Source organism: Dermacentor variabilis, unplaced genomic scaffold (genome assembly GCF_050947875.1).
Source record: "Dermacentor variabilis isolate Ectoservices unplaced genomic scaffold, ASM5094787v1 scaffold_12, whole genome shotgun sequence".
NCBI classification, from domain to species: domain Eukaryota; kingdom Metazoa; phylum Arthropoda; class Arachnida; order Ixodida; family Ixodidae; genus Dermacentor; species Dermacentor variabilis.
The window spans coordinates 37,832,833-37,860,768 of record NW_027460280.1 but is presented as its reverse complement, the minus strand read 5'-3'; the positions used below and the strand labels follow the sequence as shown (position 1 = coordinate 37,860,768).

At 49.3% G+C, this 27,936-nt stretch overlaps 2 protein-coding genes and 1 pseudogene across 4 annotated transcripts in view; 1 reads left to right on the top strand and 2 right to left on the bottom strand.

The window, feature by feature from the left end:
• LOC142565909 (M-phase inducer phosphatase 1-B-like) overlaps positions 1 to 27,936 on the bottom strand; it is a gene marked incomplete in the record, with an annotated part of 181,791 nt that overhangs the window by 148,779 nt on the left and 5,076 nt on the right. Inside the window, 4 exon segments of one of the 3 annotated variants that reach the window (XM_075676503.1) lie at positions 22,334 to 22,379; positions 26,382 to 26,470; positions 26,599 to 26,645; positions 26,809 to 26,938. In XM_075676503.1, coding sequence (XP_075532618.1) covers positions 22,334 to 22,379; positions 26,382 to 26,470; positions 26,599 to 26,645; positions 26,809 to 26,814 — 188 coding nt within the window. 3 annotated transcript variants of the gene reach the window in all.
• Slbp (Stem-loop binding protein) overlaps positions 2,244 to 27,936 on the top strand; it is a 61,790-nt gene continuing 36,097 nt past the window's right edge. Inside the window, exon 1 of the mRNA XM_075676508.1 lies at positions 2,244 to 2,275. Within this exon, the coding sequence (XP_075532623.1) occupies positions 2,259 to 2,275 (17 nt within the window). The 5' untranslated portion in view covers positions 2,244 to 2,258. The remainder of the gene's footprint in view (positions 2,276 to 27,936) is intronic.
• LOC142565908 (long-chain fatty acid transport protein 1 pseudogene) lies at positions 18,947 to 21,695 on the bottom strand (annotated as a pseudogene).

The following is a 27,936-nucleotide window of genomic DNA, read 5'->3' as shown; positions in this document are numbered from 1 at the left end:
CATGAGCCACTGAATTTTTTCGTGCTTACGGGGGTACGACCAATTGATGATGACAGTTCTCGACATGTTGCTCTGTTTGTTGTATGTGTGATTCGAAAGAATAAGCACTGTTCGCTTCACTTTGCTGAGTGCTTGTAGCCTCTGCCTTACGGGCATCTGTGCCATTGCTTGCTTACGGGGTTATGAGCCACTGATGATGATGGTGTGCGGACACGAAAATTGTACGGTACCCAAGCCATATACAGCTCCGCTGTAGAAAGCGAATGTATGAACTAATTGTCTCTAACTGACAGCAAGGGGGAAGAAAAATGCAAGCCTCAAAATCGCAAATTCGGGTTGCAAGGCAGCAGTGACAAAGGTGGCGGCTTCAAAGGCGAACAGTGCGGCATCACGCTCCGCAGAAACGTCGCCCACCTTTGTCACTTCGAGCGCTCTCTCTCTCTGTCTCGTTTGGCTTGCGTGAACGTGCGTAGAAAGCGTGAATACAACAAGGGAGCACATGGCTATCATCCGTGCGGCTTAATTACCGTACAGCTTCAACGCGCGCGCACCCCCTATGTCATGGCTGCGTAGATTTTGTCTGTTGCAGGCATTCAGTGCAAGTGCAGTGGAACACTGAAGGAAATTTGTCGTCTTTCTTGGCACATTAACTATATTCTCTGCTCAGGCGTGTTGTAAGAAGAGGGACAAACTCCGATGCCGCCAATTCAGTTACACGTAAAACGGAGTAATGCTTTCACAGGACAGCCGCTCTATACCGATTTGAATCACATTTGTTGCATGCGAGAGAGAAAGCTAGCTTATAGTGACTAAAGGAAGCAACATTTTTATTTAGGGCTAGAAATTTTCTTATAAAAGTATCGAAAATTGCCAAGTCTCGAGAAAGTTGAGCACGAAGTTTACAAATTCGTAACTCAGCACCAAAAATCAGGTCTAGTTCTGTGAACTGCATATGTAAGAAAATCTAAAGCCGACAAACTTGGTATATGAATTGACAGCTTACATGAAACTTTCAAAGTGCGCACGAGGATTTTGCAGAAGTCTCACTCACAAATTAGTGGTGTTTTTCAGAACGGCGCATAATACATCAACCCTACTTTCTCAAGGCGCGACGGCGCATGCGCCCTGCCCTAGCGGAATAGTCTCGAAACGTTTTGGAAGGGGGTGCGCTCACGGCCCGACCTCGGGAGAATGCGCTCGGACGCGCGCTGCTGCAAGCACTCGTGCCGTGTACCGCGTTGAAACTCCACTGGTAGCTCGACGTCGTATAGCGGTGCCGAAAACGTGCGTAGCGGCGACTCAACTTGAAAACATAAAGCGACCAGGGCGCGGTCCGGACTGCACCGTGAGCCACGCAGTTGCCGCGCCTTTCATTGATGGCTAGCAAATTTAACGAAAAACCCTTGCGTTACACTTGGGCGACACTTAAAAACATCACGTTGCTGACAGTCTTCTTCCAGCATCGTCGCTCACTTGCTGGTGGTGGCAGCGTGTGCCTGACTTCGCGGACTCGTTTAGGGTACGGTAACACTGGGTCGATACCACAGCGACAAGACGCTCACGCCAACGATCGGCCGACTATTTAGCGCAGTGTGTCGCCGAGACCATTTTATCATACCAAGCCGACAACGACGCAACCGATCAGCGCGAGTTGTCGCAGTGCGAACGGCTTTCTTGTCGACGGCCCCGACAAAGTCAGCGTGCCGACCATCGTTCGACCGAACGCCGCGCGATCGGCCGTCAAACCGACAACACGATAGCCGCAGCGCCTTCACTAGCACATATATTTTATCGCGCTCAATGCACGAGATTCAACCCCTCTATCCGTGCACATGAAGTTTTAGGCAATGTTGATCCTGTTCGGCGAAGGTTAAGCCTGGCGCCGTCGAGTTTGTGCACCCGCTACCGGCGGACCTGAACTTAAATGTAAGCAGTTAGGACGAAGTAAACTACTCTTACAGTTCAGTTCTGGCCTTAGCGATTTGAAATCAACTACACTTCGCTTCGCACGGCGCGTACACAATAAGCGGCAAGCGACGACATGGCCCTGTGCCAATATTTGTACGTCACCGTACCCGCAGGCTGCCGGTCGCATTCGCTGCGTAGATGGGTGGGCCTGTACGTGTTACTATGCTGATATATTTCTCACTTCCAGGTTCGCTGTTTACCTCTGCGTCAAACGGGAAACAAGAGACGGTGCATTCGGCATACAGCAGCATGAACAACCGCCTCATTCAGCTATACCAACGGTGTCTGCGATGGCATCCGCGTTTTCGTGAGTGAACATCACGGACTGTAAATGAGCGCTTATGCGAGTACAGTTTTCTCTTATACCCTATGTCACGCGCAAACTGTAACTGTGATGAGGTTAAAGAAAACCGAGAAGAGCCTGTAACCTATACGTATCTGGATCACAGTTGCCGTTGTTTTAAGTGGCTCAGCCGCTCATATCGACTCGTCTCATGCACGGTGGAACAGTGCGGCTCATATGCGCAGATTTGCTACGTTTTGACATTATTTGATATCGGCGACGCATCTTTTCCACAATATTTGAAGCTAACAACGATGTGTGGCTGTAGATGCCGACAAATGCACCCCTTCGGCAAATCCGACGTGGAAGGCTGCGCTCGAAGACTTGAATATGCAAAATGTGTAAAAGGAATACAAGAAAGCCAGCTCCACGTGCGGAAATCAGCGACAACAAATTACAAGGCAGCCGCATCGGCAGACGGAACTGGGCGTGCGCTTGCGGGCAGCACTGTTAGCACCACAGCGCACTCGGGCCTGCTCACCCAGTAGTCGGCGAGTGATACTTCCAGGAACGACATGCTGTCCCGCAGAAGCCATGAATAATTATTCGCGATCCACGAAACGCACTCAACGTGGGCGCAGGTACACAAATGAACCAGCGAGTGCCCGGGCACCCTACCAAAACGTTTCCAGCGGCGTGCGGCAGAGGACAGCACAGGAAAATGAAAAAAGGTGGATTCTGTCTGCTTCAGATGTATTATATGCAATCCACATAATTGTGACATCGCTTTTTATTGCCGAGTTAGATCGTTGTAAACTCGGTATATTTTTTTTCCGATTTTGCAGTTTTCAAGAATTTTTGCAAAACAAATGACGGCCAAAAGTAAATATCTGCTTCTGTCAGTCAGTATATTTTAACTTATCTGTTTAAATGAAGCAAACATCAAAACAGGTGCAGTCACTGCCGAGAAAAACGCTTTCTCCGTTCCCATGTATTTAGAGAGGAGCTCTAAGCTAAAGCTTCCTAAAGAAGCATAGAACAACGCAAGTGCAATGAGGGCGCAAACACGAGGCTTCTATGATGCGGACACTGTTTCCTATTTGCTGTTATAAAAACAAATACCTCAAAACTCACTCGCCGTCTCAAAAGAAAGTGACGATTGGGAAGCAACACCCAACCACTCATCACCGTCATGTCACTGCGGGCGTCTATTGGCGAGCCATTACAGACGGCAGTGAATCGCAGAGACAAGTGTCATCAGTAAACTGCCGTTGTTGGAATCCGGCCTAAAGCACAACCGTAGATCGCTGCTACACCGAGAGGGCGCGCGCAGACTTGTGGGGCACCGTGCCCCACCCTTATTCAGTACGCTGAGCTTGCCCTGTGATTCGCAATCCATTATAACATTGTGCAGCAACATCTGTCCTCCGTATACTCAACGTCGCTGGTGAAGCCAGGAGACCTATTCTTGGGCGACCCCTTTCAGTCATACTATCGCCATCGCGTGACGTAGTGCTCAACCAGCCAATATGCGCGTATTCTCATACGATCGCCGAAAGCGATCGTACGAGAATACGTCCTCGTGTTTTTATTTATCCGTCGCGGCTGGCACGTCTTGTACTGGGTGTGCCTGTTAAGCCGAAGCTCTAAAAGCGAACAAAAAAAGAAAGCGAAAAGCAAAATCCTTTGTACGTGGTGAATAAATGTATTTTAGCGACATCCTAAAGAAGCCTTCAGCATTTATTGTACTTGTTCAATTTGTGAACAATTACCTAAGTAACTTTATGGACGCAATGTCAATACAAGGTTTGTACGGCACATTTGAAAATATCACTGTCAGTCGGTTGGCGTAGCTCTTTTATCCGCGCTTAGAAAAAAAACGCGCGAAACTTTAATAAGCCGTTACGCAATGGGTATCGCGTCGCAAACAACTGAAACTTGAAAGTGATGTTTTCAAATACGCTCTACAATGGTTGTACTGACATTGCGTGAATACATGTCAAGTTAACCATTAAATGCTAGGTAATTAATCCCTACAAATTACATTATTAGTAATAAAAATATGATTGCCGCGGTTTCTGCGGAAGACTGCTAACACAATTAGCTTTCATCTGCACATAAGGCTTCCTGAAAGAAACTTGCTCCCTGTTAGCTGGGACATCAGGTATATACTGGCTGTGTCACGACCAGCAAGTGCTAGGAAATACCAACGCACAGCCTAGTGATTGCCTTACTGCCTCGCTCCTCATTAGGCAATGGCAAGCTCAAGATGGCCAAATGCCGGCTCCTTGCAAACCAGTATCAATGATATTTTGCTAACATTATCTCGAGTGATAACAAATCTGAAAAGAGTTGCCTATTGAGTGCACTATTTAACAGAACTTAATTTCTATCAAGATACTGAAGTAAATCAGGTAGCGAAATACGTCCCGTACATTGGAAGCACATCCTGGAGTATATCCTAAAGGCTCCGTACTAGGGTCCATTGTTATTCCTTTTATATATTAATGATACTTCTAGAATTGCAAAGTGTGCTTGCAGCTTAAACATTTTGCTGATGACTGCCTAATTTACGCTCATGTTGCTAGTGTGGAGGACAAGCTTAAAATTAACAAATGTTTACAAAATTTAAGCATTGGTGTGTGAAATGGAACATGTAAATGAATTATACAAAGTCGACCAGTACTGACATCCCCCCCCCATTACAAGAAAGACAATACTTTCCCTTATTGCATAAAAAATTGTGGATTTCTTACGTGCTAAAACTACGATCTGATTATGAGGCACGCCGTAGTGAGAGACTCCGGATTAATTTTGACCACCTGGTATTCTTTAACGTACACCTAAATCTAAGTACACGGGTGTTTTTGCATTTCGCCCCCATCGAAATGCGGCCGCCGTGGATGGGATTCGATCCCGCGACCTCGTGCTTAGCAGCGCAACACCAAAGCCACTGAGGAACCACGGCGGCTTCCCTTATTGCATAGGCAACCACTTCTGCCGATTTAAGTACTTAGGAGCTATAATATGAAAGACTGCTGATCAAAAATTGTGGTTCCCTAGGAAAAAAGAATTGGAGCAAGCAACGCGGGATTTCAGGCTTTCTTGAATACAAAAAATTCGTCAGACCGGTATTAGAATATGCCTCGGTAGTCTGGAGTCCTAACCTACGGTACCTTAAATGGAAGTTAGAATTCAGCGATTAGCTGCGCATGTTATGTGTTCCAGGCATCGTGTAGGACAGATTCAATAACACAAACGGTAAAGCTTTGTAGTTCAGATCTATTGCAAATATGCCGATAAAAATACAAAATAAAAACCCGGTTTCAGATAATCGAAGGTCAAATTAAAGTTTATAAAGGTAAATATCTACAAGCCTCAGCAAGACGAAAACCACGAATAAATCATTTTTCAGCCATACAATAATACTTATAGTGGCATATCTGGATACTTATTTTTCTCACATGAGACTGAATAATGGAACCACTTGCACAGGTCTGTCGTTGCTTCAGATGATGCCCGTGCTTTTGAACAAGCCATGAACATGCATTACCACGAATGTGCGGCATATTTCTTTAGAGCGCAGCTCTTAGGCGTTCGTTTCTGCGGCGAGCGTCGGCGTAGCCGAGCGAACGAGCGCCGCGAAAAATGAAAGCGAACGAGGAGAGGCAGCGGGAGATGAAAGGCGACAGGACAGGAGGAGAGCGCAGCGGAACCACGAGGCGGAAAGCGGAGCGGACGGGAGACGGCCTGCGCATGCGCAGAGTTGCCGGGGGCATCCGCAGTCGCGTGGGCGATCTAATCTGCGCGTCCGAGTGATGGGAGGAGGAGGGGGGGGGGGGACCAAACTGAAGTGTCAATAAAGCACATTTTCTACTGACTGTTGAGTGAACAGAGAGCGGCCTCATGTTGCTCCCTTATGGTCGAACCTAGATATACAGAACTGTTTACGCCACCAAGTTGAAAATATATCATTCAAGCATCCGCGTAAAGGTAGATATCAAAGCGTCCTAATCATAGCTACTTGCCAGCGTAGGCGCCGTGCCCTCGCTCTGCCCTCGTAGGCGCTGTGCCCCCTTCTGCCACCCCGAAATTTTCAACAGCGTTTTGAGGCCGGGTCTGGCTCAGCTAGGCCTGGCCACCTTAGCGTTTAGATGTAGCAATGTGACGATGTTCTTGTGCAACGTGAAAAATAACTAGCCAAAATTCGCCTTCCACGTTTATCGACCAGTGCAATTCAGTACAATGCCTTTAAATGAATTGCCCGCTTTGCTTTTGACGTGAAACGTCTTTAAAATCGGTCGCGGGGGGGGGGGGGGGGGGGGGCCGCTTGCTAAATCCGCAAGTAACGAAAACAAGCTACAGCATTATCGTGTATATCGGTGCACGCCTACCCACACGCCTTGTTTTGTTATGGCTTATTTCCTCTACACAGCGATTACTCGACCATGCATGTGTCGCGAGCACAAATTAAAAAATTACGGGGTTTTACGTGCCAAAACCACTTTCTGATTATGAGGCACGCCGTGGTGGAGGACTCCGGAAATTTCGACCACCTGGGGTTCTTTAACGTGCCCCTAAATCGAAGTACACGGGTGTTTTCGCATTTCGCCCCCATCGAAGTGAGGCCGCCGTGGCCGGGATTCGATCCCGCGACCTCGTGCTCAGCAGCCCAAAACCATAGTCGCGCGCACAAATGGCACCCTTGATGCGCCAAGGACAACGCAAACGGAGTTGACCTTTAGCTCGGCATTCTGCGGCACAGCTCGATCGGCAGAACCTTTGTCGATACGAGCTGGAGTGGTCAGGTTTGAGAGAGCTCACTCAGCCACAGTACGTACAATTTATGTGTATATTTTAAAGAAAAAAGATCATACGAGTGTGCAATTTGCAGCAGAAATGTCCCGCTTGCTCGGGTGTGGCTCCCCTGCGTTCGACACGTACGATCCAGAAATGGCGTGAACAGACTCGGGCGGCAGGATATTCGACCCCTTTGACCTCGGCGGAATGTGTCCCGTTTCCATAGGGAGTGCAAGCGCAGAAGATTGAAGCAAGCGGATGAGCCCCCAACCATCTACGAGTGCGGTAGGCTCGAGCGGCGCACGGTTAGTGCAGGGCAGTCTCATGCGCCACCAGTAGGGGTAAGGGAGGGACACTTTTTTTTTTTTTTACCTAGTGTCTAAACACCCTCTGCCAAAGAAACAGGTGTACTACGAATAGGGATCGAGCACGATTGCGAAATTAGACCGCAAGACCCGCACTAGATGAAACATATAAGACACGTAAGCTTTTCCATGTGAATAAAAGCAACTTCCGTATTTGGTTACGTCCTTTCTGTACCCTACACCATAGTGTCCCTACACCCTCTGCAGCACGCACAATCTTTCAAGTCGCCTACTGCAGCTGCGTCCCTAATACAGCTTGCCCGATTTATTTATTTTATTTGCAAATACCTTTTTAGAGTTAAAAAAAAAGCACGAAGCAGGACGCTCTTGCGCGGTCTGAGCAGAGGCTTCTTGTTCGGCGAGCGGTTACAGAAGCCGCGCGTTTGGATAGCGGCCACGTTGACACTTACCGGGTGAAAGCGAGAAACAATCCAAGCACGATAAAGTTATGCGCAGCGCCATTCGGTACACATTTCACGCCAATCACCAGAGCGCGCTCTTTCTCCCAGTTCGCCCTAGAGGATTCCTCTATGTGCCTAGTTTCGAGGGGGCAAATTCACTGACCCGTCAAGCACGGGGGAAACCTTTGTGCTACAGTTTTTGTCCGCCCTGGGCGGCTCGTCTATAGTTGCTCATTTCCCGAGTGCCGGTGTTTGAAGGGAATAAGTACGGATGCACTCGTACACGCGCGCGCGCGTACACATGCACAACAAATACAGTGAACGGATGGAACAATACTGAGAGCTTGACTTTTTGATGCTTACATGAGTACCTCGCTAACGCTAGCACTATTAATCCACCACCATTGAAAAGACCTGCGGTAAACCAGGCAAACCAAGATGGAAAGCAAACTTCTTCAAGAGCGCGCGTGCACTCACAGTGACGCGCTTCTTTCGCTGATGGGAGTCCGTGACTTTTTTTTTTTTTTTGTCTTTTTAGCTGCGCAAAGAAGTAACGTGCACCGAGCTCGGACGTAATGCTCATAGTGCACACTTTAAGTCATTCTCATGAGCAAGCTAAAATAAAATCCGGCATTGCGAGAGCCTATGAACGGAAGAAGAGATTTGTAAAATGTGAAGGTCTTGGGACAAACTGGCCTTGTCATAGTTGATTAAATTTATGACACGAACTTGGACGTCTTTGTCCAAGTGAAGCGTGGTGTCGCAGCGTGGTGTTCGCAGCGTGGCTTTGAGCGCAGCGAACGAAGTGCCATGGTCGCGCCACTATCGTGGTCATATACCGCCATATTTGTTATTGTTGTCGTAGTGCCTTTACTAGGGGATTGCTGGTGCCAGTGTATGCTATACTACGCTTCGGCAGAACGCTGCTGGCTCAGCTTTTTTACGGCCCGTGGCTCTGGCAGGGAAGTGACTATGGTAGAGCGCAGCGTACAGCTCTTACGTGACCGCGCGCCTGCTCGAACAAAATTTTGAAATGTGGGAAAAGCATCGTATTAATTATCCACCAAACTAGGTCATTGCGGCCCGCGCACTCTGTTCTTTTCGAGACTGAAAACTTCCGCACACCCGGATACCTATTTCCTTACTCGAACGCTTTGCGAAGTACACACGGCGCGCAACTCCATCCGCCGCGGTGAACCGTCACCACGACGCAAGCGCGGCTGCCGCCACAGGTGACGTAACCGACAAGCAGCGAGGACGTGTCGATTCAGGTTAATACCATCGCGCACGCCAACCACAAAATGTGGCGATTCTCCACAAAAGCACAGACGAGACCCATAAAACAGCGGCCAAATCTTGCGCTGTCCGACGCACCCACCAATGAGGCAACACCTTTTTCAAAGCATGCGCGCGGAAGGCGGCTCTTGGCCTTGAAGGGCCGCCGAATCGATTAGCCGCGTCTTCCATGTCGCCGCATGCGTGCGTAGTAGCGCGCGGAAGCGCACTCGCTCCAGGGGGCCTCGTGACCCCCGCAGCCTCGTGACCCCCGCAGCCTCGGAGCCCACCTCCCCCAAACAGACACTTGAGAAACGGCGTGGTTGGTTTTGAAGGCGCATCTTATCGCGGCCCCGCGCGGAAAGCGCACCCTCCAAGGCTATGTTTACGGCCTGGGCGCGGGTCTACACTTTCGCTCACAGCCGCCCACGCATTGACGCCCATGAACCGAAGCCGCGGCTTGCTGCGGTGCACGGAACGGTAGCAAGGCCCACGTAAGTTAAGCTGAATCTTGAATAACACTGCAGGTTCTTGCAAACACAAAACGCGTTCGTTTTGTTTCCGCAAAGGACACGCTCAGGTATAAATGACATTGGGACAAACTTCAGTGGCGTAGCCCAGACTTGACTGCCAGTTGGGAAGTGGGTGGACGTTGCCCGTAAGCTGTCTGCCATTCTTGAAAAGAAACACAAAAACAGCAGAAGGTGTTCTTCCCGAAAAACAACTGCGCCACTGACGAATTCATAGGACGCCTGCCTGTTCAGACTGGAAACGCTTATCAAAACAATGGTGGTGGGCGCGCAATAGTTTTTTTTTTCTCTCCTAACTTCCACAGGGGCAGCAACATCGAACGTGGACCGCTTATCTTAAACCGCTATCATCGTAGTAACCACGGCTACGCTACCGGCCCTGCTTCCTGCTGCGTGCACAAGCTATGCGAAAGTGAGGACGCTCGCAAAAACGCGACACCTCGCGCGCCCGGTTGCCGCATTCCCGAGAGAGCGGCGCGCCATGCGGATAAAGCGATTTCACGGCAGGAAGGACGAGAGTGAAGACAAAGGGAGCACGCGACGCTCACGTATGCGAGACGGCTGGTTCTGGTTTCACTCGCGAAGGAAGTGTGCGGAGAGCCCTCGGCAACGGAACACGTTAACACCGGTGCTTTAGCACCGGTCTCGACCGTACCACTCTCGGACGACAGCTCACGCGCGCCACTCTAGCCCGCTTTTCGCCGCTGCGCTTACCACTACTCGCGGAGAAAGCACGTACGCCACGAATCAGTAATTTGGTTTCGATTCCAGCCGCTTTGTCGGAGAAGTGACTGCGCTGCGTGCGCCCGCCAAATTGTAGCCACAGCAGTGCTTCGCGCCGAAGTTACATGCGAGCATGTAATGAACATGATAGCTTCTCCGATGAAATATCACCAATAAACGTTACTTCAGTGCGAAGCTAAGGCGACCAACAGAGACTCGCAGATAACAAAATATTTCCAGTAACGCGAGGAGGGGCCGCTGCCCCATCCAGTAGACATCTGCTAACCCATTAGTGCAGCGCTCAAATGAAACGTCGATGCCTTAGCAACAGGCGAGTGGCACTTTCTACTACATCAGACCTGTCAGCCAGCAGAGGAGCACCATCCCGCTGTCTCAGTACAATAGCATTGCATACCAACGTTAAAATCACATTAGCCTTTAATGCCTTACATGATGAGCTGGCATTGCTCATCGGCTCGGTTACTCGCCGTCTGCTAGTCTCGGGCCCCGCGCACATTGCTCTCGCGGAGTCACCGATTACACCCCCTCCTCTCAGTGGCCGCCACAGGCTCGTGCCAAATGCTCTTCTTCGACGGGGACGAGTCGGAATTCCCACGCGTCGCCGCCACTCAGTTCCTTCGCCGACCGCACAGTGTCCGGCGAGGCGTCTTTTGTTCGACGGAAGGCAGCTTTCCGAATCCGGCCGGGGCCCGTCTCAGCACGCTACGCCGCCGGGGGCGCACGGCTCGCTGCCGCAGAAACGGGCCCGTTGACCCTCGAGCATCGAAGCATCGAGCTCGAGGCGCTTCCGACTGTTCTCACGCGCACAGCAATGAATATTTGCACCGAATCTGTACATACAGCGCAAACAACGAAGACGAAAGGGACACACGAAACGACAAGACCGTGCGCTGGTCCTGCGCATGATCCTGTCTTTTCGTGTCTCCCCTTCATCGTTTGCGCTGTAGTAATCATGAATCAATGCCAACTAGCCCAATATTCAGTTCACGTGTGCAGTGACGATACTTGCGGTGTCATTGAAATGTAATGGTGAACAATTCTGCTACAAAATTGCATTAATTTTTTTCCTTCGCAGACAGCAAAGTAGCCTAAAATACAAAGCACTCGCTAGGAAGCCAGTGCCAAATCAGGTAGTAAGAATTAGCTACGACGTAAGAAGTTCATACCTATACGAACTTAAGCTGGCCGCAAGTTATGAATATAAGTACTCTGTTGTGCTTGATATAGAATCGGACCACGTAAATATGCTACTTGGCTGTTTTAAGGACTGGACAGAAAGAGTACGCATTCCATAGACGTATGAATTGTAGTTAAGTCAATTTTCATCAAAATGTTTGTTAAACATGTGCCAACTGCATCCGTCACACGCGTGGCGAGGTAATATCGTATTTGTCCACTACCATTATCATGCGTGGACTATTAAACCTAAAGGGACACTAAAGAGAAAAATGATTTCTTGTGCATCAGTAAATTACCTTTCTGCGACACTAAAAACAACACTCCTACCACAATAAGACGCTTGGTAAGCCAGAAAAATCGCAAGAAAGACGGGTGGCGACGCCTCATTGAAGATCCCACACCTGGTCGCTGTGACGTCATGGATTTTGATGGCGTCTTCTAGGGCCTGCCTACTTATACAGCGGTACAGATTGACTACATTGTGTTCTAAAGGAACCAAACATTAAACATAGCAAGTTTCGGTAACCTTTACTCAGCCAACGCGGCCCAAATGCGAAAACATACTTTGGAATCCCTGACGGCAACTGACGTACCGGGGTTGGGGTTTGGGCGCGAAATTCAAATACTGATACTTCGACCTTCGTTTTCTCATCTAATAAACTATTATTTTGAAATGACTGCCTGCAGGGTTCTCAAACGATGCTTTAATAATCTAAACTGATTTATTGTTTCGCTTTAGTGTCCCTTTAAGTTTTGCATTGCAAGGAAATACGTTGCGGCCCCAGCCGCCAATTGCGCATGCTTCAAAATTGCACGAGCAGCAGTTAATTGAAAGTCGGTGACTCGGGTCCCGAGACGAGCTCCTCCCAGCCCAGCAGCCCTAAACAGGTAATAGAGGGCTGCTGTGTATGCCTTTGACACGCCCGCTGACACACGGCCGTTGACACGTGATTGACAGACAGCCGTGTCACTGGCCTTGTGCACAACACTCCTTTATTCTCAATTCTACCCCCTCGCCGCTAACACACCTTCGCTCGTTGCCGCACTCACCCACCCGCCTTAAGCCCTCTCCCCTTTAGAAGAACCCCACCTATATATACTGCGGCGAGGAAAGCATACGTCGCCTTGAAGAAGCCAAGTCCACTTGTCGAAAGGTTGGCTCCTGCTTTCACCTTGTTCTCGCTTTGCTCATCGTCTTGAATTTCCATCTCCCGCCTTCTCCGTAAGCACCACGAAAATTTTTCCAGCGATAAACTTACGCAGGGCGTGCTGAAGCAAGGCTGCATTAAAGCGCACCGTAGGGTCTAGGCGACACTGCGGAAGTGGTTACACGTCAAATCAACACTTCTGTGCCCGCCGCGGTAGCTTTGCGGCTACGGGCATTGCTCAAGGTCGCGGGTTTTATCCCCACCGTGGCAGACGCATTTCGGATGGGGCGAAATAAAAGATGCTCGTGCACTTCGAGTCCGCCACTACGGCGGGCTTAATAATCCGATTGTGGTTTTGGCACGTACAGCCCCATAATCCAATTCAAGTTTAATAATTCTGTCACGATGCGATGTGAGATAATGAACTGGCTCAACCTTCGGAGAGGTTATGAAGTATGGCGCACAACAACGCCTCAAGCAAATGCCTCTCCCTGTGTGTTCCGAGTACTGCGCAGACAAACAGCAGTGGTGCACGCAAGGTAACCTTTAACATCAACTCACCACTTTCGTGCTAGACTAAACGTTGAAGAAATTAGGTAACTGCCGTCAACATCACCGCTAATTATCGCCAATCAAAGCAAACGGGACAGAAAGCTTCGATTACATCGATTCCACAGCGCGTGAAATTCGCATAATTTTCATCACTCATTTTCAATGCGTGCGTACCTAAATCGCCGTAAAGAAGAGCGGCGCGTAAGATTCTAAAACGCGAACCTTTTACCGATGAGCGCGGACGTCTAAGCGGCGCAGAGCGGAGATCTAGACTCGCCCGTCGTGGTCGCCGAGAATAGCTAAACAATCCAAAAGTAGATACGAGACGACTCTGCTATCTGCACGCACAACCGCGGTACAAAAAAGTGGGCGTGGAGAAGGCGAGAGCCTTGAACACACAGCTCACTACAGACTTCTTTTGGAATCGAGTGGACCCGTGTGTCCGCAAAAGTCAACATTCTCCGATTTTGTTGATTTATTATAACGACCAACTCGTAGTTGAAAAAAAAAATTTATCTCGCAACGTGACTAGTGGTGGGTGAAGCATACAGTGTTATGAAGTACGAAGTTATTTTGCCAGCCAAAGAAACGAACTCTCTTCCCGAGTCGAGCGGCACACCGCCGCGTACGCCGCACGACGCCGAAATATCGGCTGAAACGGCTGGAAAAGCTTGTAACGCGTTCCATGTGGTTGAAGCGGCTGTAAACGTTTCGGTTTATGATACGATACGCCATGCTAAACGTGATGCAGGGGCTTCCACTGTATTCAGCTGCACCACGGTATACGAAATTATATGCAGATTCTTTTCGCTTTGGTAGTGCAGTTGGGCGCGCCTCTTCAATTCTGCAATAGGAGGACGCTGTCACACTATGGGCGCACAACGACGCCTAGGATAACCGAGGCCGACGAGCGAAGTCATCACAGTGTGGCCGGCTTTCACACTACGCTGTCAAAAACAGCGCTCACAGCCATAGGGCGCGGTCTCCAGGAGACTGGCTGCCGAGATGAAACTGGACATTGGCAAGGGCAACGGACTCGATGCATATGCTCTACTTGTGCTCAAAATGAAAGATAACATGATGCACAACTGTAGAAAATACTGAGCTCGAATAGCGCACAAATATGACTTTCAGACGCGATAAGCACCCTTCCGCGAAGATGCGCCAGCCGCGCTGGTACAGCACTGCCGAGATAGCAAGACCAGTTCAAGCCGAGACAAGCGATCTAGGAGTATAGGGTACACACTAAAACATGGAGTATGAAAAAGGATAGAAGGGAGCATACCGCAACGCCACTGAAGCCAAACCTGGTGGCCTAACACGTGATCGCACGTCAAAGTGCGCGGTTGGTTTTAGTGTTCCCGCTCTGCAGGCAGAGCCACGCCAGGGCAGCCGAACAAACGCGCACCGAATACAAACTGCTGGCACAACTACTAGCAACCAAACTCCTCGGCAAATCTCGATTCTTGCTCCGTTATCTCGACGCAAGAGGTCACGTGTTGGGCCACCACTGTGGCTTCACTGAGCGTTCGCTTGCAAAGGCTGGCTGCGTGACGCAATGCTGCCTCCAATATTTTTCCTTCCTTCATGCACTAAAAGCTGGGAAGCGCAGACGCATTGTCGACACCCGGTCTGTCACCGTTGTTGAATATTCTAACGGTCGCATTCCTGGCACTTCTCTGAACAACATACGAGGCTAAACAAGCGAAAGTGTAGGGGTAGCTGAGTTAGTATTCTTTTCAAGCATTGTTTGCACTCATGGCAAGCGAACAAGAAAATGGCGCATCGATACAACTAGGAAGGAAAGCGCCGAGCGGTGCCCCCGCAGTAGTGTCTCCACTCCTTTATCGATACATTTTGTTTCAACAGCAACAAGGAACGCATCACCGATGTGCTTTCGGCTCGGCGTCACCGGGCGTCGGCGCGCCCTTCCCCGCAGACACGCCGTCGTCACGGCCTAAGTGCACACAGTGGCGTACCATGCTTTCCATCGAATACCGCACGGAGACATTTTGGTAGGCATCGCACGCCAAAAACGAGCTGGCACTCCCCGCTGGGCACTTTGCCCTTTACGAAATAAACGTATTTTCAGCACGCGGCGGTTGTGTGCAGAGAAACATTTAGGAATATTGACTACAAGAAAGTGTATGCGGACGCTACCGACGAGGCACTTGCACTAGCGAACATCGTAGCTAGCCGGTCGCTGCACATTCGAGTAAGAGCGCGGCGGGCGAGACGGAGAGGGTCAGACACGACGAGTGTCGTAGCACTGACCCGCGAGTGCCTTACTCCAAGGGTGACAAGGCCGGATTGACCAAAGGTAGGTCCACCTATCGAAACGTCGGCCCCGCCTGCTTGAGGTATCCTGCTCAAACTCCTATTTAACAGCGTTTCCACCAGTTGGTTTTTACACACGGATTGCGCAAAAAAAAAGAAAAGAATGCGAATTCTTGCAGACATCATACAGGTGAATCAGTATGTCAAATGAACATGCGCGCCTGTGGCTATCACTAGCGGGTGCGGATCACAACGGACCATTAGACCACCACGCACCAAAATGAATGACTCATCCGGGCGCAAAGGGATCCAATCACGAAGTGACTACAACATGCTCAGTGGAATGGAACGTGCAATCAGTGCTCATTCAGTTAAAAACCAGTAGAAACCACACGCACGCACATGGATCGCCCGCGTGTGACTCGTGCATGCAAAACGCCATACACGTGATCACGCATAGACTGGGAAGCATAGCGCACCGCTCAACAAATAGCGAACCGCTCAACAAGTCCCACTAAAATACGATGGTGCCCAAGCATCAACAGAAGCAAGCATGGCTAGTTAGACGGTACTGCGAACTACGAAATAAGTAACCACCACCTAAGTAAGTGTACGTGCCTGAAGAATGACAGCAAATCTACGCTCGCGGACAACTGTCTACGAAGCGCCACATTTTCATCCGCGTTAGTTTAAGCTGGGGAAACAAGCGCCTTATCTACAACAGCAAAAGAAGCCAAAACACACGACTGAGTGTTGACTTATTTTGCGGCTTTTCCCTTCCGCCTCTGGGCAAACGCGAAATCGTAGCACGTTGAAGTTGCGTCGATTCAGCGTGTCCCGAGAGATCGGAAGCGTTGTCAAACGCTGCCGGACCACTTGGCACGGTAACACGTGCAGAAACTCCGCCCCCGTAGCTTTTCCTGCATTGTAGTTGTCCGCAAGTACAAAAACGCACGAGTTCTGCGCACTGGCGTGCATCAGTGCGTGTGAAACTCGCGTCAGCAGTTTTCAAGTATTGTCAAAGACAATGAGCCAAGTGGCAGTTCCTCAGTAAACACCAAAATGAACAAGCCCATACTTTATGTCGAAGGAAGTGCGCTCGGCAACCAGTCGCGATTCATCACTGAGCGATAGCATGTGCGAAAGCAAGCACGTGATGGACTTGTGCTTGTTTGTCCCACCCATGTACTATTTTTACAGGTGCATTATCCCAGCTTACCAATAAGTAACACGTTACATAAGTGACAAGATGGCGCAGGGTACATAAGTCGACTATACGCAGGACATTTTTTTATCGGTGTTTTAAATACGACTTCCATTTTGCCGCGAAGTTACACGCCCGTGCAACATGCCTCAGGCGTGGCGCGTTAACATAAGAAACGAGATTGGCGTCAATGTTCTCGGCGGTCGTCTGGTGTAACACCACCAATGAAGAGTACTCCATGAGCACGCAGGTCATTTTTCATGCGCAGAAACCACGTCACGCCAGATTAATGAACGCGTGCGTTTTCCCCTGCCGCTACCCTTGCGCTTTTTGCTGATGCCGCACAAGCAACGAGGTCCGCACCGCTGCCGCTGCACCGTACTGCGGGAGATGACACAATCGACGAACGACTGTCGAGCGCATGTCCCGGAGCTTTCACGAAGAGGAGTGCTCCACGTGTGCTTCTGCGAGAGAGCGGACACTGCGGAGGCTAGCGGGACCTTCATTCGGCGCGCCTTCGGGAAAGCGCCGTCAGCCTCCTTGTTGCAAAAAAGCAAGGGAATGTGTACGTTCTAAGCCTTACTAAGCACGATGTTGGCCTAGTTGGCGCACAGCTGTCGATACTTGTGGCGCAAAAGGTAAGTGGAAGGAGAGCCAGTCGGAAATAGAAATAACGCCTGTCCACTGACCGGCTTGTGCCGCCGCGTTTCATGACTAAACACTCCGTTGTATTCTGCAAGCCAACCAGCGGACGCCCTGCACTGCTGCTCGCCTACTGAATCGCCTGCACAACTCCTTGGCCGCGACGCAGACGCTACATTGCAACCTGGATACAAACGCCGCCTAACGTGCAGTGATCCCTTAAAATTATGCGCACCTATCGTGAGTTGAACGTCTTTTTCTTTTCTCTCGCTGTTTAGGTAGCACGCTCGTCGGAACCCAAATTGGTGCCGCTGATTACAGGAACAAAAATGGGAAAGAACGCGCGCTACATCAATTGCACCACTCGACTTAACGCTACGCTTCTAAGTTGCGAATAGTAATAATAATAAAACATTGTCACAAAAATTTTGCTCAGAATTATACAATATATTCCATTCTGCCAGTTCGCTGCGGCAACAGATCAAGCAAGCGTTTTATATTTACGCGTACGCTAAATAGCCCGAAGTCACTCCGTCATAAGCGAGCCAGCGCGTCGGACTAAGTAGATGGCGACAGCCCGTCACAGCACTGCTGAAACACCATAAAGCCCGGGAAGACAAACCATGCCTGTGTGACCCAGGAAGGAACGAAAAGACTACGTAGGTCTCGACTCCAGCCACTGCGTTCTCGCCCACGTATCCACTTAAAAACACCGTTGGTAGTTATCGTTCGTCGGCGTATTACGTGCAGATCACTCTAGGCATGACAGAAACAGTGCCTACTGCGAGTGTATCTTTTAAAAACTTAATTTTTGTTAAATTCGCAGTTCGAGGTAGATTACGAGAAGAGAAACTAGAGGCCAAACTTGACTATTTTGGATTTCGCAACTTGACTATTTTGGATATCGCTACGGTACGTCAGTGTGTACTAATTTCAAAGTATTTTCTCGAATTTTAGTCGATGTGGCGCATTAAAGCTCCTCAAAATTTGCTATGTCAACTCTTTGGCTCCTTTGGAGAAGAATGCAGTCAATGCTACCGATGAACCAGGCGTGAACAGACGCTGTCAGAATCAGTGACGTAATGCGGAACTCTTTCTTCCTCGCATCCTCTCCTCACATAGCCTCCTCTCACGGTATGAGTGCGGGATTTCAGACCGCTAACTTAATAATGCTGCATTTATTTTTCTTTTTAGTGTCCCTTCAAGACTGCAGGACAGAGCAAGCAAATTGGGACTTTCAATGTTAAGCACAATCTCGAGCAGTGTGCTCACCAAATGAGTCAACTCGGCACCTTCTAGAAAACAGAAGTCCTGCACACCGATTACGATGTCACCTAGGAGGGCCGACGCTCCCATTTAAAAAAAAAAATAAATGAAAAAAAGAACAAAGAAACGTTATCCCGATTAAGCGTAGGAGCTGCCGGGCATCCCGCGTTACGCCACGGCACACAGCGCGCGTCTGACCAGCTGCTTTCTAGCTCTTTTTAGAACGAAATCGCGGCAACATATATATATATATATATATATATATATATATATATATATATATATATATACATATATATATATATATATATATATATATCGGGTTCTACGAGCCCAAACCAGGATATGATTGTGAAGCACACGGTAGTGGGTGGACTCCGGATTAATTTTGACCACCTGGGGATATTTAACTTTCTCCCATGGACGGGACACGGGCGTTCACCAAACCGCAAACGGTTCCTTCTCAAAGTGGCCCAACTGCAAACGCGCGACTGTGCAGGACGGCGCAGTCCACGTGTGCTTCTACCGGGTTTCGCGGGCGGAATTTTAAGGGCCCGTCAACTAAGCCACACAAAGTACAAGGAGCATGAGAAGAGGCGTAAGGAGCGGCACAAGGAAAATAGCAGCCACTGGAAGAGGGTGGCCTTCCAATAACTTGCACTTCCTCGTGCCATGTCCAATTCTCCACACGGCTAAAGCAACAGCCCGCAGCACTCTTGTACCACAATCACCAGTCTATTCGCGTACAAGGTGGTTTAACGCATTGACACGTTCTCCGCATTTTTTGGGCATAGTCCATGCCTTTATAAGCGATCAACAGGCAGAATTAGTAACATATCTCGCCCGCGCATGGTCCCGCGCAATAAACATACTTTGGCGTAAAACACACACACACATGCACGCACACACACACACACAAAGATTCTAATACGCGTTGTGTACAAAGACGTTAAGGCAGAATGATCCGGCCGGCCGGCCAGAAGCAGCGGCCCCGAGTGCGGCTCCGGGCGAGTCCGTGCACTACTTTAGAGGCGACATGCGCCGGCACACAGGCGATCGTACAGGTCTCGGTCGAGCGGCACATAGCAGCCGGCGGCGTGGTCCAAGAAGAAGCACGGGTCGCCGCCCAGCTGGTCGAGGTGGTACTCGTGCCGCTGCAGCTCGCCCTTCTTCAGCTTGTACGTGGACGTGGTATCGACGGCGCGCGTGAGCCGCACAAAGAGGGGCACTGCATAAACGGGCAGCTGGCGCCGCAACGCAGCAAGCAGCGCGTCCAGGTCGGTGCGGCGTTCGGGGTCCTGGACAGCCAACATGCCGGCACGCCCCTCGGTGCCCGGCAAAGAGACGCCGTACGCGACGCAGTCGCTCAACCCGAGTACCTGTGCCGCCACGCCTTCCACTTCGGCTGTGGAGACGTTCTCGCCCTTCCAGCGGAATGTGTCACCCGTCCGATCGCGGAAGTAGACGTAGCCCAGCTCGTCAGTGACCAGCAAGTCCCCCGAGGCGAACGCCATGTCGCCCTTGCGAAACACGTCGCGGTACAGTTTCTTCTGCGTCGCTTCTTTGTTCACGTAGCCGTCAAACTGATGCATATGAGAGCGCTCGACCTTGCCCACGAGCTCTCCTACCTGACCGGGTCCGCAGGCGAGGCAGATGCCGAACTTGTCGCGCAACGGAAGTCCAGTCGTCTCATCGACGCGCACCAGCTTGATGGGTAGCAGGCGCTCGCCCAACGCGGGCCACAACATGAACAGCACAGGGAAGAAGCCCACGGCCCCCGGCCGGTTGTCAGTGTTCACCAGGTTGGCATTGCCCTCAGTGGCACCGTACACTTCCCGCAGGTCGGCCAGTCCGAAGCGCTCGGCGAACGGGCGCCACAGCTGCGGCCGCAGCCCGTTGCCGAACATAAGGCGAACACGGTGCGCACGATCTTGCGGACCGGGCGGTTGCGCCAGCAGGTAACGACACGTCTCACCGATGTATTGAGCCACGGTACAGCCGTAGCGCGCGCAGTCTTCCCAAAAGGCGGACGCCGAAAAGCGTGGCCGCAGCACGGCCGTGTTGCCGAACAGGAGCGTCTGGGACAGCGCCAGCACGCCGGCGGCCACGTGGTACACGGGCAGACACACGTATAAAACGTCGTCGTCTCGCATGGGCATCATGTGGCGCACAGCACTGGCCATGCTGAAGAACCGCCGCTGCTTGATGATCGCAGCCTTGGGAAGGCCCGTGGTGCCGGACGTGTAGATGTAAAGCAGTCGGTCGTCCATGCAGCCGCGGTACGGTGGAGCACTGGGCTCGGCAGCTTGCAGTAGAGGTTCCAGCCAGGTCACCGGCGCACCCAGGTCTTTCACGTCGGCGTCGAGGCAGACGTAGAGCGGCTCGGTGCCAAGCTTTTCTGCAATCAGGGGTCGCGCGTTGCGCAACGGTTCCAGTAGCGCGCGTGTAAAGACAACAGCACGACTTCGCACGCATGAGATACAATGGGCAAGCGAGGCCTGCTTCAAATTGTAGTTGATGAGAGCTGACACGACACCCAACTTGGACAGGCCCAACCAGAGCATGACAGCCTCGGGCCGAGACTCGGTCAGCAAAGCTACTTCGTCGGCGGGTCTCAATCCCAGTGCCGCAAGCGCGCAAGCTACGCGCTCCGAGTAGTCTTGCACTTGGGCGAACGTCCAGATGCGCTGCGCCGTCACCAGGCAAGGCTTGTCCGGCTGCCGGCGTGCTAGCGACGCGAACACGCGCGCCACAGTCGTGTCTTCGGCCACGCGCCTGTGCATGTACCAGTTGAGGCGCATGTAGCCGATGGCTGCAAGCACATCGCGCGGCGCGGTTCGCGCTAACAGGCGCAGTGTGCGCCAGCCACCCGTGACCAAGTAAGCCGCGGCTAGCAGGAGCGCCGCGGTACTCAACGACCACAGCGTGCCGGCCACACCGAAGAGGCCGAGCAACAGCGCCGACTTGGACGACATCGTCACACTTCTGCGGCCACGGCTCCCAGCGCCCGGCGCCGCGCGCACGGGCGACCTACTTTTATCCCCCGCCCCAAAGGGAAGCGCAAAGTCCGTCGGCGGCAACGCCGAGAAAGTAGTTCGCTCGCGCCATCTGGCGCCCGGCCGCGCAGGCGTCCGCGCCGCAGCGTGTCACGGGGCCGCGGGTCGCGCCAGATACCGTGGCCCACTCGCCGCCGGGTCGACCGGTCTTCCCTCCCGGGCCAGCCGCTGACCAGCATTGACCACGAGGTCAGTGCTCGTCGTCCGGGATGCACAGAGCGCTTCATTCACATCGGCGCGGGGATTCCGACCGCTACGGTTCACACATTGGTTTAGAGAAAAGTGTGCGCCAATGAATTTCGCATTTCCCGCACTGCGAGCAATGCGCAACGGCGCACAAGTGAGCGTTCGCCCACCACGGCACCGCCGCATGAAGTTTCGTTTTATCCTGCACCAAGATACCGGCGCAGCGAGGCGTTTCGCCGTTACTGCCATTCGCGCAATCCCTTTCATGTCACGCCAACCATAGAATCGAATGAGTTCCCACAGCCTGTTCACTTTTATCTAATAAGGTAATACGTTCCGTGCTTACAACGTCACCTGTGAAATCACACATTGCTATGACATCACGCGAAGCACTAAATTCCTTATTTCAGACAGATTTCAGTACTATGAATTTCAAGAAAGTGTGAGGACCACATACCAACATTGTAGGGATGGTGAGGGCTCCTCTTCTTTCATAATACGCGCTGAAAACAGAAAAGTTACAGATGTTAGGAGTACATCTAGTACACAAATATATTGAAATTTCTTAATAAAGCCAGACATGAGTTTCACGCCTGCCACCAAAGGAAACCATTTGTGACCGTGGCAAAACAGAAGCGATGCATCAACATAATAGTTATCAACTCAGTTTAATGTTACGTGGAAAATTATGCAACAGACACATATATGTAACATTTATGCATTATATTTAAAGTTAGACTAGAGTAATTTTAATAAAAAGGCGATGCTAGGAATGCAAAATCTGCCTGCACAGACGTGCGTTTTGGCGGACAGTGTTTAGGAACAATTAACCACCAAATGCAAAATTAACAAAGAATTCTTAATGTTCTTGCTCATAATTATGGTATATGTTCTTATTTGAAACATCAAGACACCCGTATTCGAAGACTTCACTGTTCGATTCTCTAAGAGTGATTCTGTCCTGAGATATTCATCATCAAATTTGACAGTCGGCTTCCCATTCAGGGGCATGGATCTCGAAGTCAAGCCATAAGGAAAAAGGGAAGCACCAGTTTGCTTGTTTTTGCCAGCTAATAGCAAGAGCACAGCTGTTTTCAGCTTAGCCCAGCATGCGAACGATATGCCACAAGCAGTAAGCTACGTCACAATGGGAGCTTGTCTCGAGATTCATGCCCCTATGTGAAAATAGCTGAATGAGCCTCAAATTTGATTATGAATATCAGGAGAATCAAAGTGAAGTTGTCTTCAAATACAATTGTCTTAAAGTTTCTAGTATAAACATACAGCACAATCGCAATAGCAAGAAAAATAAGTTTTTGTTAATTATGTTGTTGGTGACTAATTGGTTTGAAAAATTGTGTCAGCCAAAGCACATGAACTGCACAAGCGGATTTTGTGTAGCTAGCATAGCATATTTATCAAAATTACAGTTTAACTGTAGTATGTGACAGAAGCAGCAAACAAAGTAAACAAGCTGCTAGCCTTTGCCTGCAGTAAGATTTTAAATTACAAGTGCAGAATGTACAAGAGCATGAGCACAGTCACATCCTGCATTTCATAGCAGGGGGCAAGGCAATGATGCAAACGCTCAAGGATTATAGGGACAAAGTACTGCGTTCTGATAGGTTCATTCAAGCATTAATAGTATGCAATCACAGCCACTGCCCTGCTTACCCCCCCCCCCCCCCCGCCATTTTTGGCAGGGAACCAAGAGGCGGACAGGATAGCTCGAGGGTACACTTATTACCGAGCATCCAACATAGGCGACCTCGAGGAGACCGAACCTGTACCCCAAGACTATTCGGCGATACTAAATTACTACAAGGGCTGCAGAAAGCGGTATCCACCACCGCACAACTCCCTTAGCAGAGAGGACTCTGTCGCGTGGAGGCAGCTACAAACGGGCTCGTACCCGAACCTAAACAAACTCAGCAAAATTTATCCCACACAATACAATGACAAATGCCCCTGGTGCCACGAAACACCCACGCTGTATCACATAACGTGGGCATGCCAGAAGATAGACGTGATACCCGTTATACCAAACCCGAGTGCGGAGCAATGGGAGGGAGTGCTCTCCAGCGATCGCCAGGTCGACCAAGAAGGTCTGATTCGGCGAGCGCAACTGGCAGCAGCATCCAGCGGAGCCCTGGACTAAGGGCAACCGACCGTTGTGCTAGAAGATGGACGATTCCATCTGAAGACCGCAGAAGACCAGCGAATCTAGAGCTGATAAAGTTTTTCACTCACTCACACACTCCCAGTCATTGAAGCAGCTGATTAACAGATACACCAGCAACAGATCTGGCAGCTATATAATTACAAAACGTTTCAAATATTTTACCAGTTAAAAAAGTCAAGAGCCCTGACCTATATGGGCACCAGACTAGGATCACACAAAGTGGCTTCCAGGAGGTCACAATGTCAGCCTTTGCTTCAAGATGTCTTTGGCTAGTTTTTAACAGACAGTAGCAGACATAGCACTCACAAGTACATATTGGAATTAGTAGAGTTGAAGATGGCCAGTGCTTAAAGCATGTACCATTGGGGATAAAAGTGCCCAGGACGCACGAGTGGCGACCAAATTACGCCGCTGTGCTATCTGCCGGAAGCATTCATGCTGTTAGCTGGGATTGAGACTGCTGAAAAATGCGTGCACAGTCCCCTCTGTTCAGTTTTTCTAGCTCGCCTGCGACATCAAGTCTGCCAAGCAATGCGGTGCGAGATGGCATTTTAAATAAAAGTTGGTCCCGGGTACTGCCTTCGTTCTTGAGCCCATCTGTCACCCATTTTTACTGAGCTTGGTCAGGGCTTTATCGCTGCTATCATAAGCCATGCTTGCGGCTTCTTGACATAAGTATACGATAATTTCTACTTGATTATATTGGTTTCAATCAATTTATCTCCAGCAACAGGATTTACACATGCCAGCAGAGAAGCAGGACTTAGCTGCATGCAACAAACACTAGACAAGGTAACTGTAAACTTCAAAGTTACGTAATGGTGAATTCGGCAAATCACCCGCGCTTCGACAAATTCGCCATAAATTTTCAGCCATTAAGGTGCTCCAGAAGCACTATAGCACTCTGTTTCCCTGAAGTCAATGACCTGGTGACGTAACAATGGCACGGTGCCTTTTCTTTTGTACTGCGTCCCTTTGTAAAGGCTACGCCATAGAAATGATTAGAGAGATCAAAGTAGAAAAACAAATAAAAAACCGGCGCAATGTTACGCTGCATTTCATGGCAAAGGTAAACTAGAAAAAACCACACGTATGCGAAGAAAGTGGGGTGTGCCTTTAGCCGTGCCCAGTGGCGTAGCGAAGAATTTTTGGGGGAAGAGGAATGGTGAAGTGGGGCAGGGCAGGCGGCACCCTCGTATAGAGAAATTTTGTGAAGGACACGTGCCCGGTGCGCTACCAGCCACAGCTTTTCTTCTCGCGTTTTTTGTTTTGACTTGCACTTGCACCATGACAGTTATCTTGATCATGGTCACAGTCCCGCAATCGCAGACCTGGCAACCATGGTGCTGCACAGCACCACGATCACGTAGAGCAAACTGGGAAGGTGAGTGGCAAGAGGCCAGGGGACATCGAGCGAAATCACTTGAATCATCCAATGTGCTGGGTGCTACGTCATGCGAAAGTGACCGTCTGAGAATACCGTCCCAGGAGAGGAGTTACACTTAGTTTATTCAAGGTTATTCAACTTGGTCACCACTCGCACGTCCTAGGCAATTCTGTCCTCGACAGTACATTTGTTGGGGATCCCAAGACTAGCACTAGGTTTAGAACATCAGTTCCCGAAATGTGCGGTAAAATTCAATGGGGTTCCTTCCATGCAGTTGTCTGCTGCCCTGCAGTCGATCAAAATGATAAAGGCATGGCGCCCTTTTTTTTTGTAGTGGGCAAACATAAAGGTTACATCATACTTGTGGCCATCCCAGAGTGCCTAAGGACGAGGGCGACTATTTGGGAAAATATGTAGAACACCATTGCATCTGACAAAAATGTCAAAAAAGATATCTTCAAACTGGTGCTGGTCTCAGACTGCCTACTACATATGTGCCTCCATCACAGAGAACTTCAAATACACAAATGCAAGATGCACTGTAATTCAACTAATTAAAACGCTAATTAGCTGAATTTTAATTGCAAGCCCTGTGATTTGCCATTCAGCTTATGTCTTCCACTTCCCCAAGAGACAGATTTACATTTTATACCAAAGGCAATTTCTTTTATTTACAATCTTTAAAAAACACAGCTTGCACATATTCATCTGAAAACGTAGTTAAAGCATGAACTATATAGCTCCTTACAACATTTAGTAAATTGTTGCACACCAGGAATGGTTGATACAACATTATAAAAAAGCAATATTTCTATAAAAGTTAGTGCTACCAGTAACAGAAAAAACTAGAATTACATTCATAAGTCACGACATGGTATTGTGCATCAGAGAACACAGATGCTAGCCAATGGCCTGTTCTAACTAAGGAATGCATACCAGCTGGAAATTTTGGCAACGGTAGGGCAAAGCTGGCACCCTCGCCAGCCAGACGTGATGACAGTGGTGTTTGTGTTGATGTAGCAGGGCTGCGAAGAAACATGAAAGTGAAACTCAAATCAAGGCCAGCAACAATGCATTAAGCATGTGCAAAGCTAATAAACCCATTCAATAGAGAAGCAACCCAGCATGCAGACAGAAGAGAGAACTTATTTACAAGCGAGTGCAGAGAGGTGTAGGCTGGTGGCAGATTGCCCTGGCCAGCTAACAGGGAAAAGAGAAAACAGACAGAAAGAGTACAAGCATGAGAAATGCAACAAACTAAACGTGTAAAACAGCCTGCAGCATGCTCTTGAAACATAACCAGATTTATTAAAGAAAGTTTATAGCACAGAAAGCTTGCATCTTGTATTCCCAGAGAACTTGCCTCCATGCCATGTCCGTAAGATTTCTTGTCAGACCATCAATTGGTGACAGCTCTAATTCTCCATCGCAGAGGGGTGAGCCATTCTTGGAGGGTGAATTCATGGTTCCTTCTTCAAATTTCTTTCTCTGCTATAAATGAGCACACATATCTCCCTAAATTTTCATAGGAGAATGTACACTTTTTTTTAAACTTTAAAACCAGCAATCAAAGTAAAGCTACCCAATATAGCTATCTGGCACAAGGTACTGAGTTTAATGAAATGCAGCGGGGGTATTGAAAGAATAATGAGAATTGCACTAATGATTACATGTTTCCAGACATCCTCTAGCTTTTACAAATACATTAATTGCAAATGTACAGTTGGGTAGTTTTTCAAGAAAACAAAAGGCTTAATGTAATAAAATGCTTTGGTTCTACAGAAAAAAATGTAAAGTTTACTGGCAACTATTAGAACAAAGAATTGGATATTCTCCAAGGCAGCAGCTTTGCATTCCTGAACTGCCAAGTGCAATACAGTGCCTTGACTTCTGAATATGTTGGCAAGCTGCCACATTACATATAACACTGCTTCCCACACCCTGCTAACCTGCAATTCACAAAATCTACCAAATATATCAAACATCAAAGCATGACATCCTTCCTTATTTTGCAATTCCACATGGTTTTTGATATCAGTGCATAAACATAAAACTCCAAAAATTTTCTTTGGTAGTAACGTCACTGCACTGCTCATTACACTGGCAAAACTGCAGCACTTTCCTCCATGTAATTTCTTTTGTCCTCCACATGTTCTTTTTTGTATCCTAAGCCACAACACTTAAACATGCCGTAAATCAGCTGCCTAAACAGTGAAAAAGGACAAGGGACACAAGTTTAACAAAAATGGCAAGGCTGCATGTGAAAAAGCAGCTGTGACAAAACACTCCTGCATGTACAGATGACAACTGCCTTACGTCATATACCTTGAATTTTTTGTCGCTTGAGCTGTATCTCCTCACAACGAATGCAGTTTATAAGACACACAATAGACGCTAATTCACAAATCATCCTTTGTTATAACCTCATCTCGTTTACATTTATGCACCCACTATTTGTTACATTTGCATTTAGTATTGTTTTGTCTTCTAT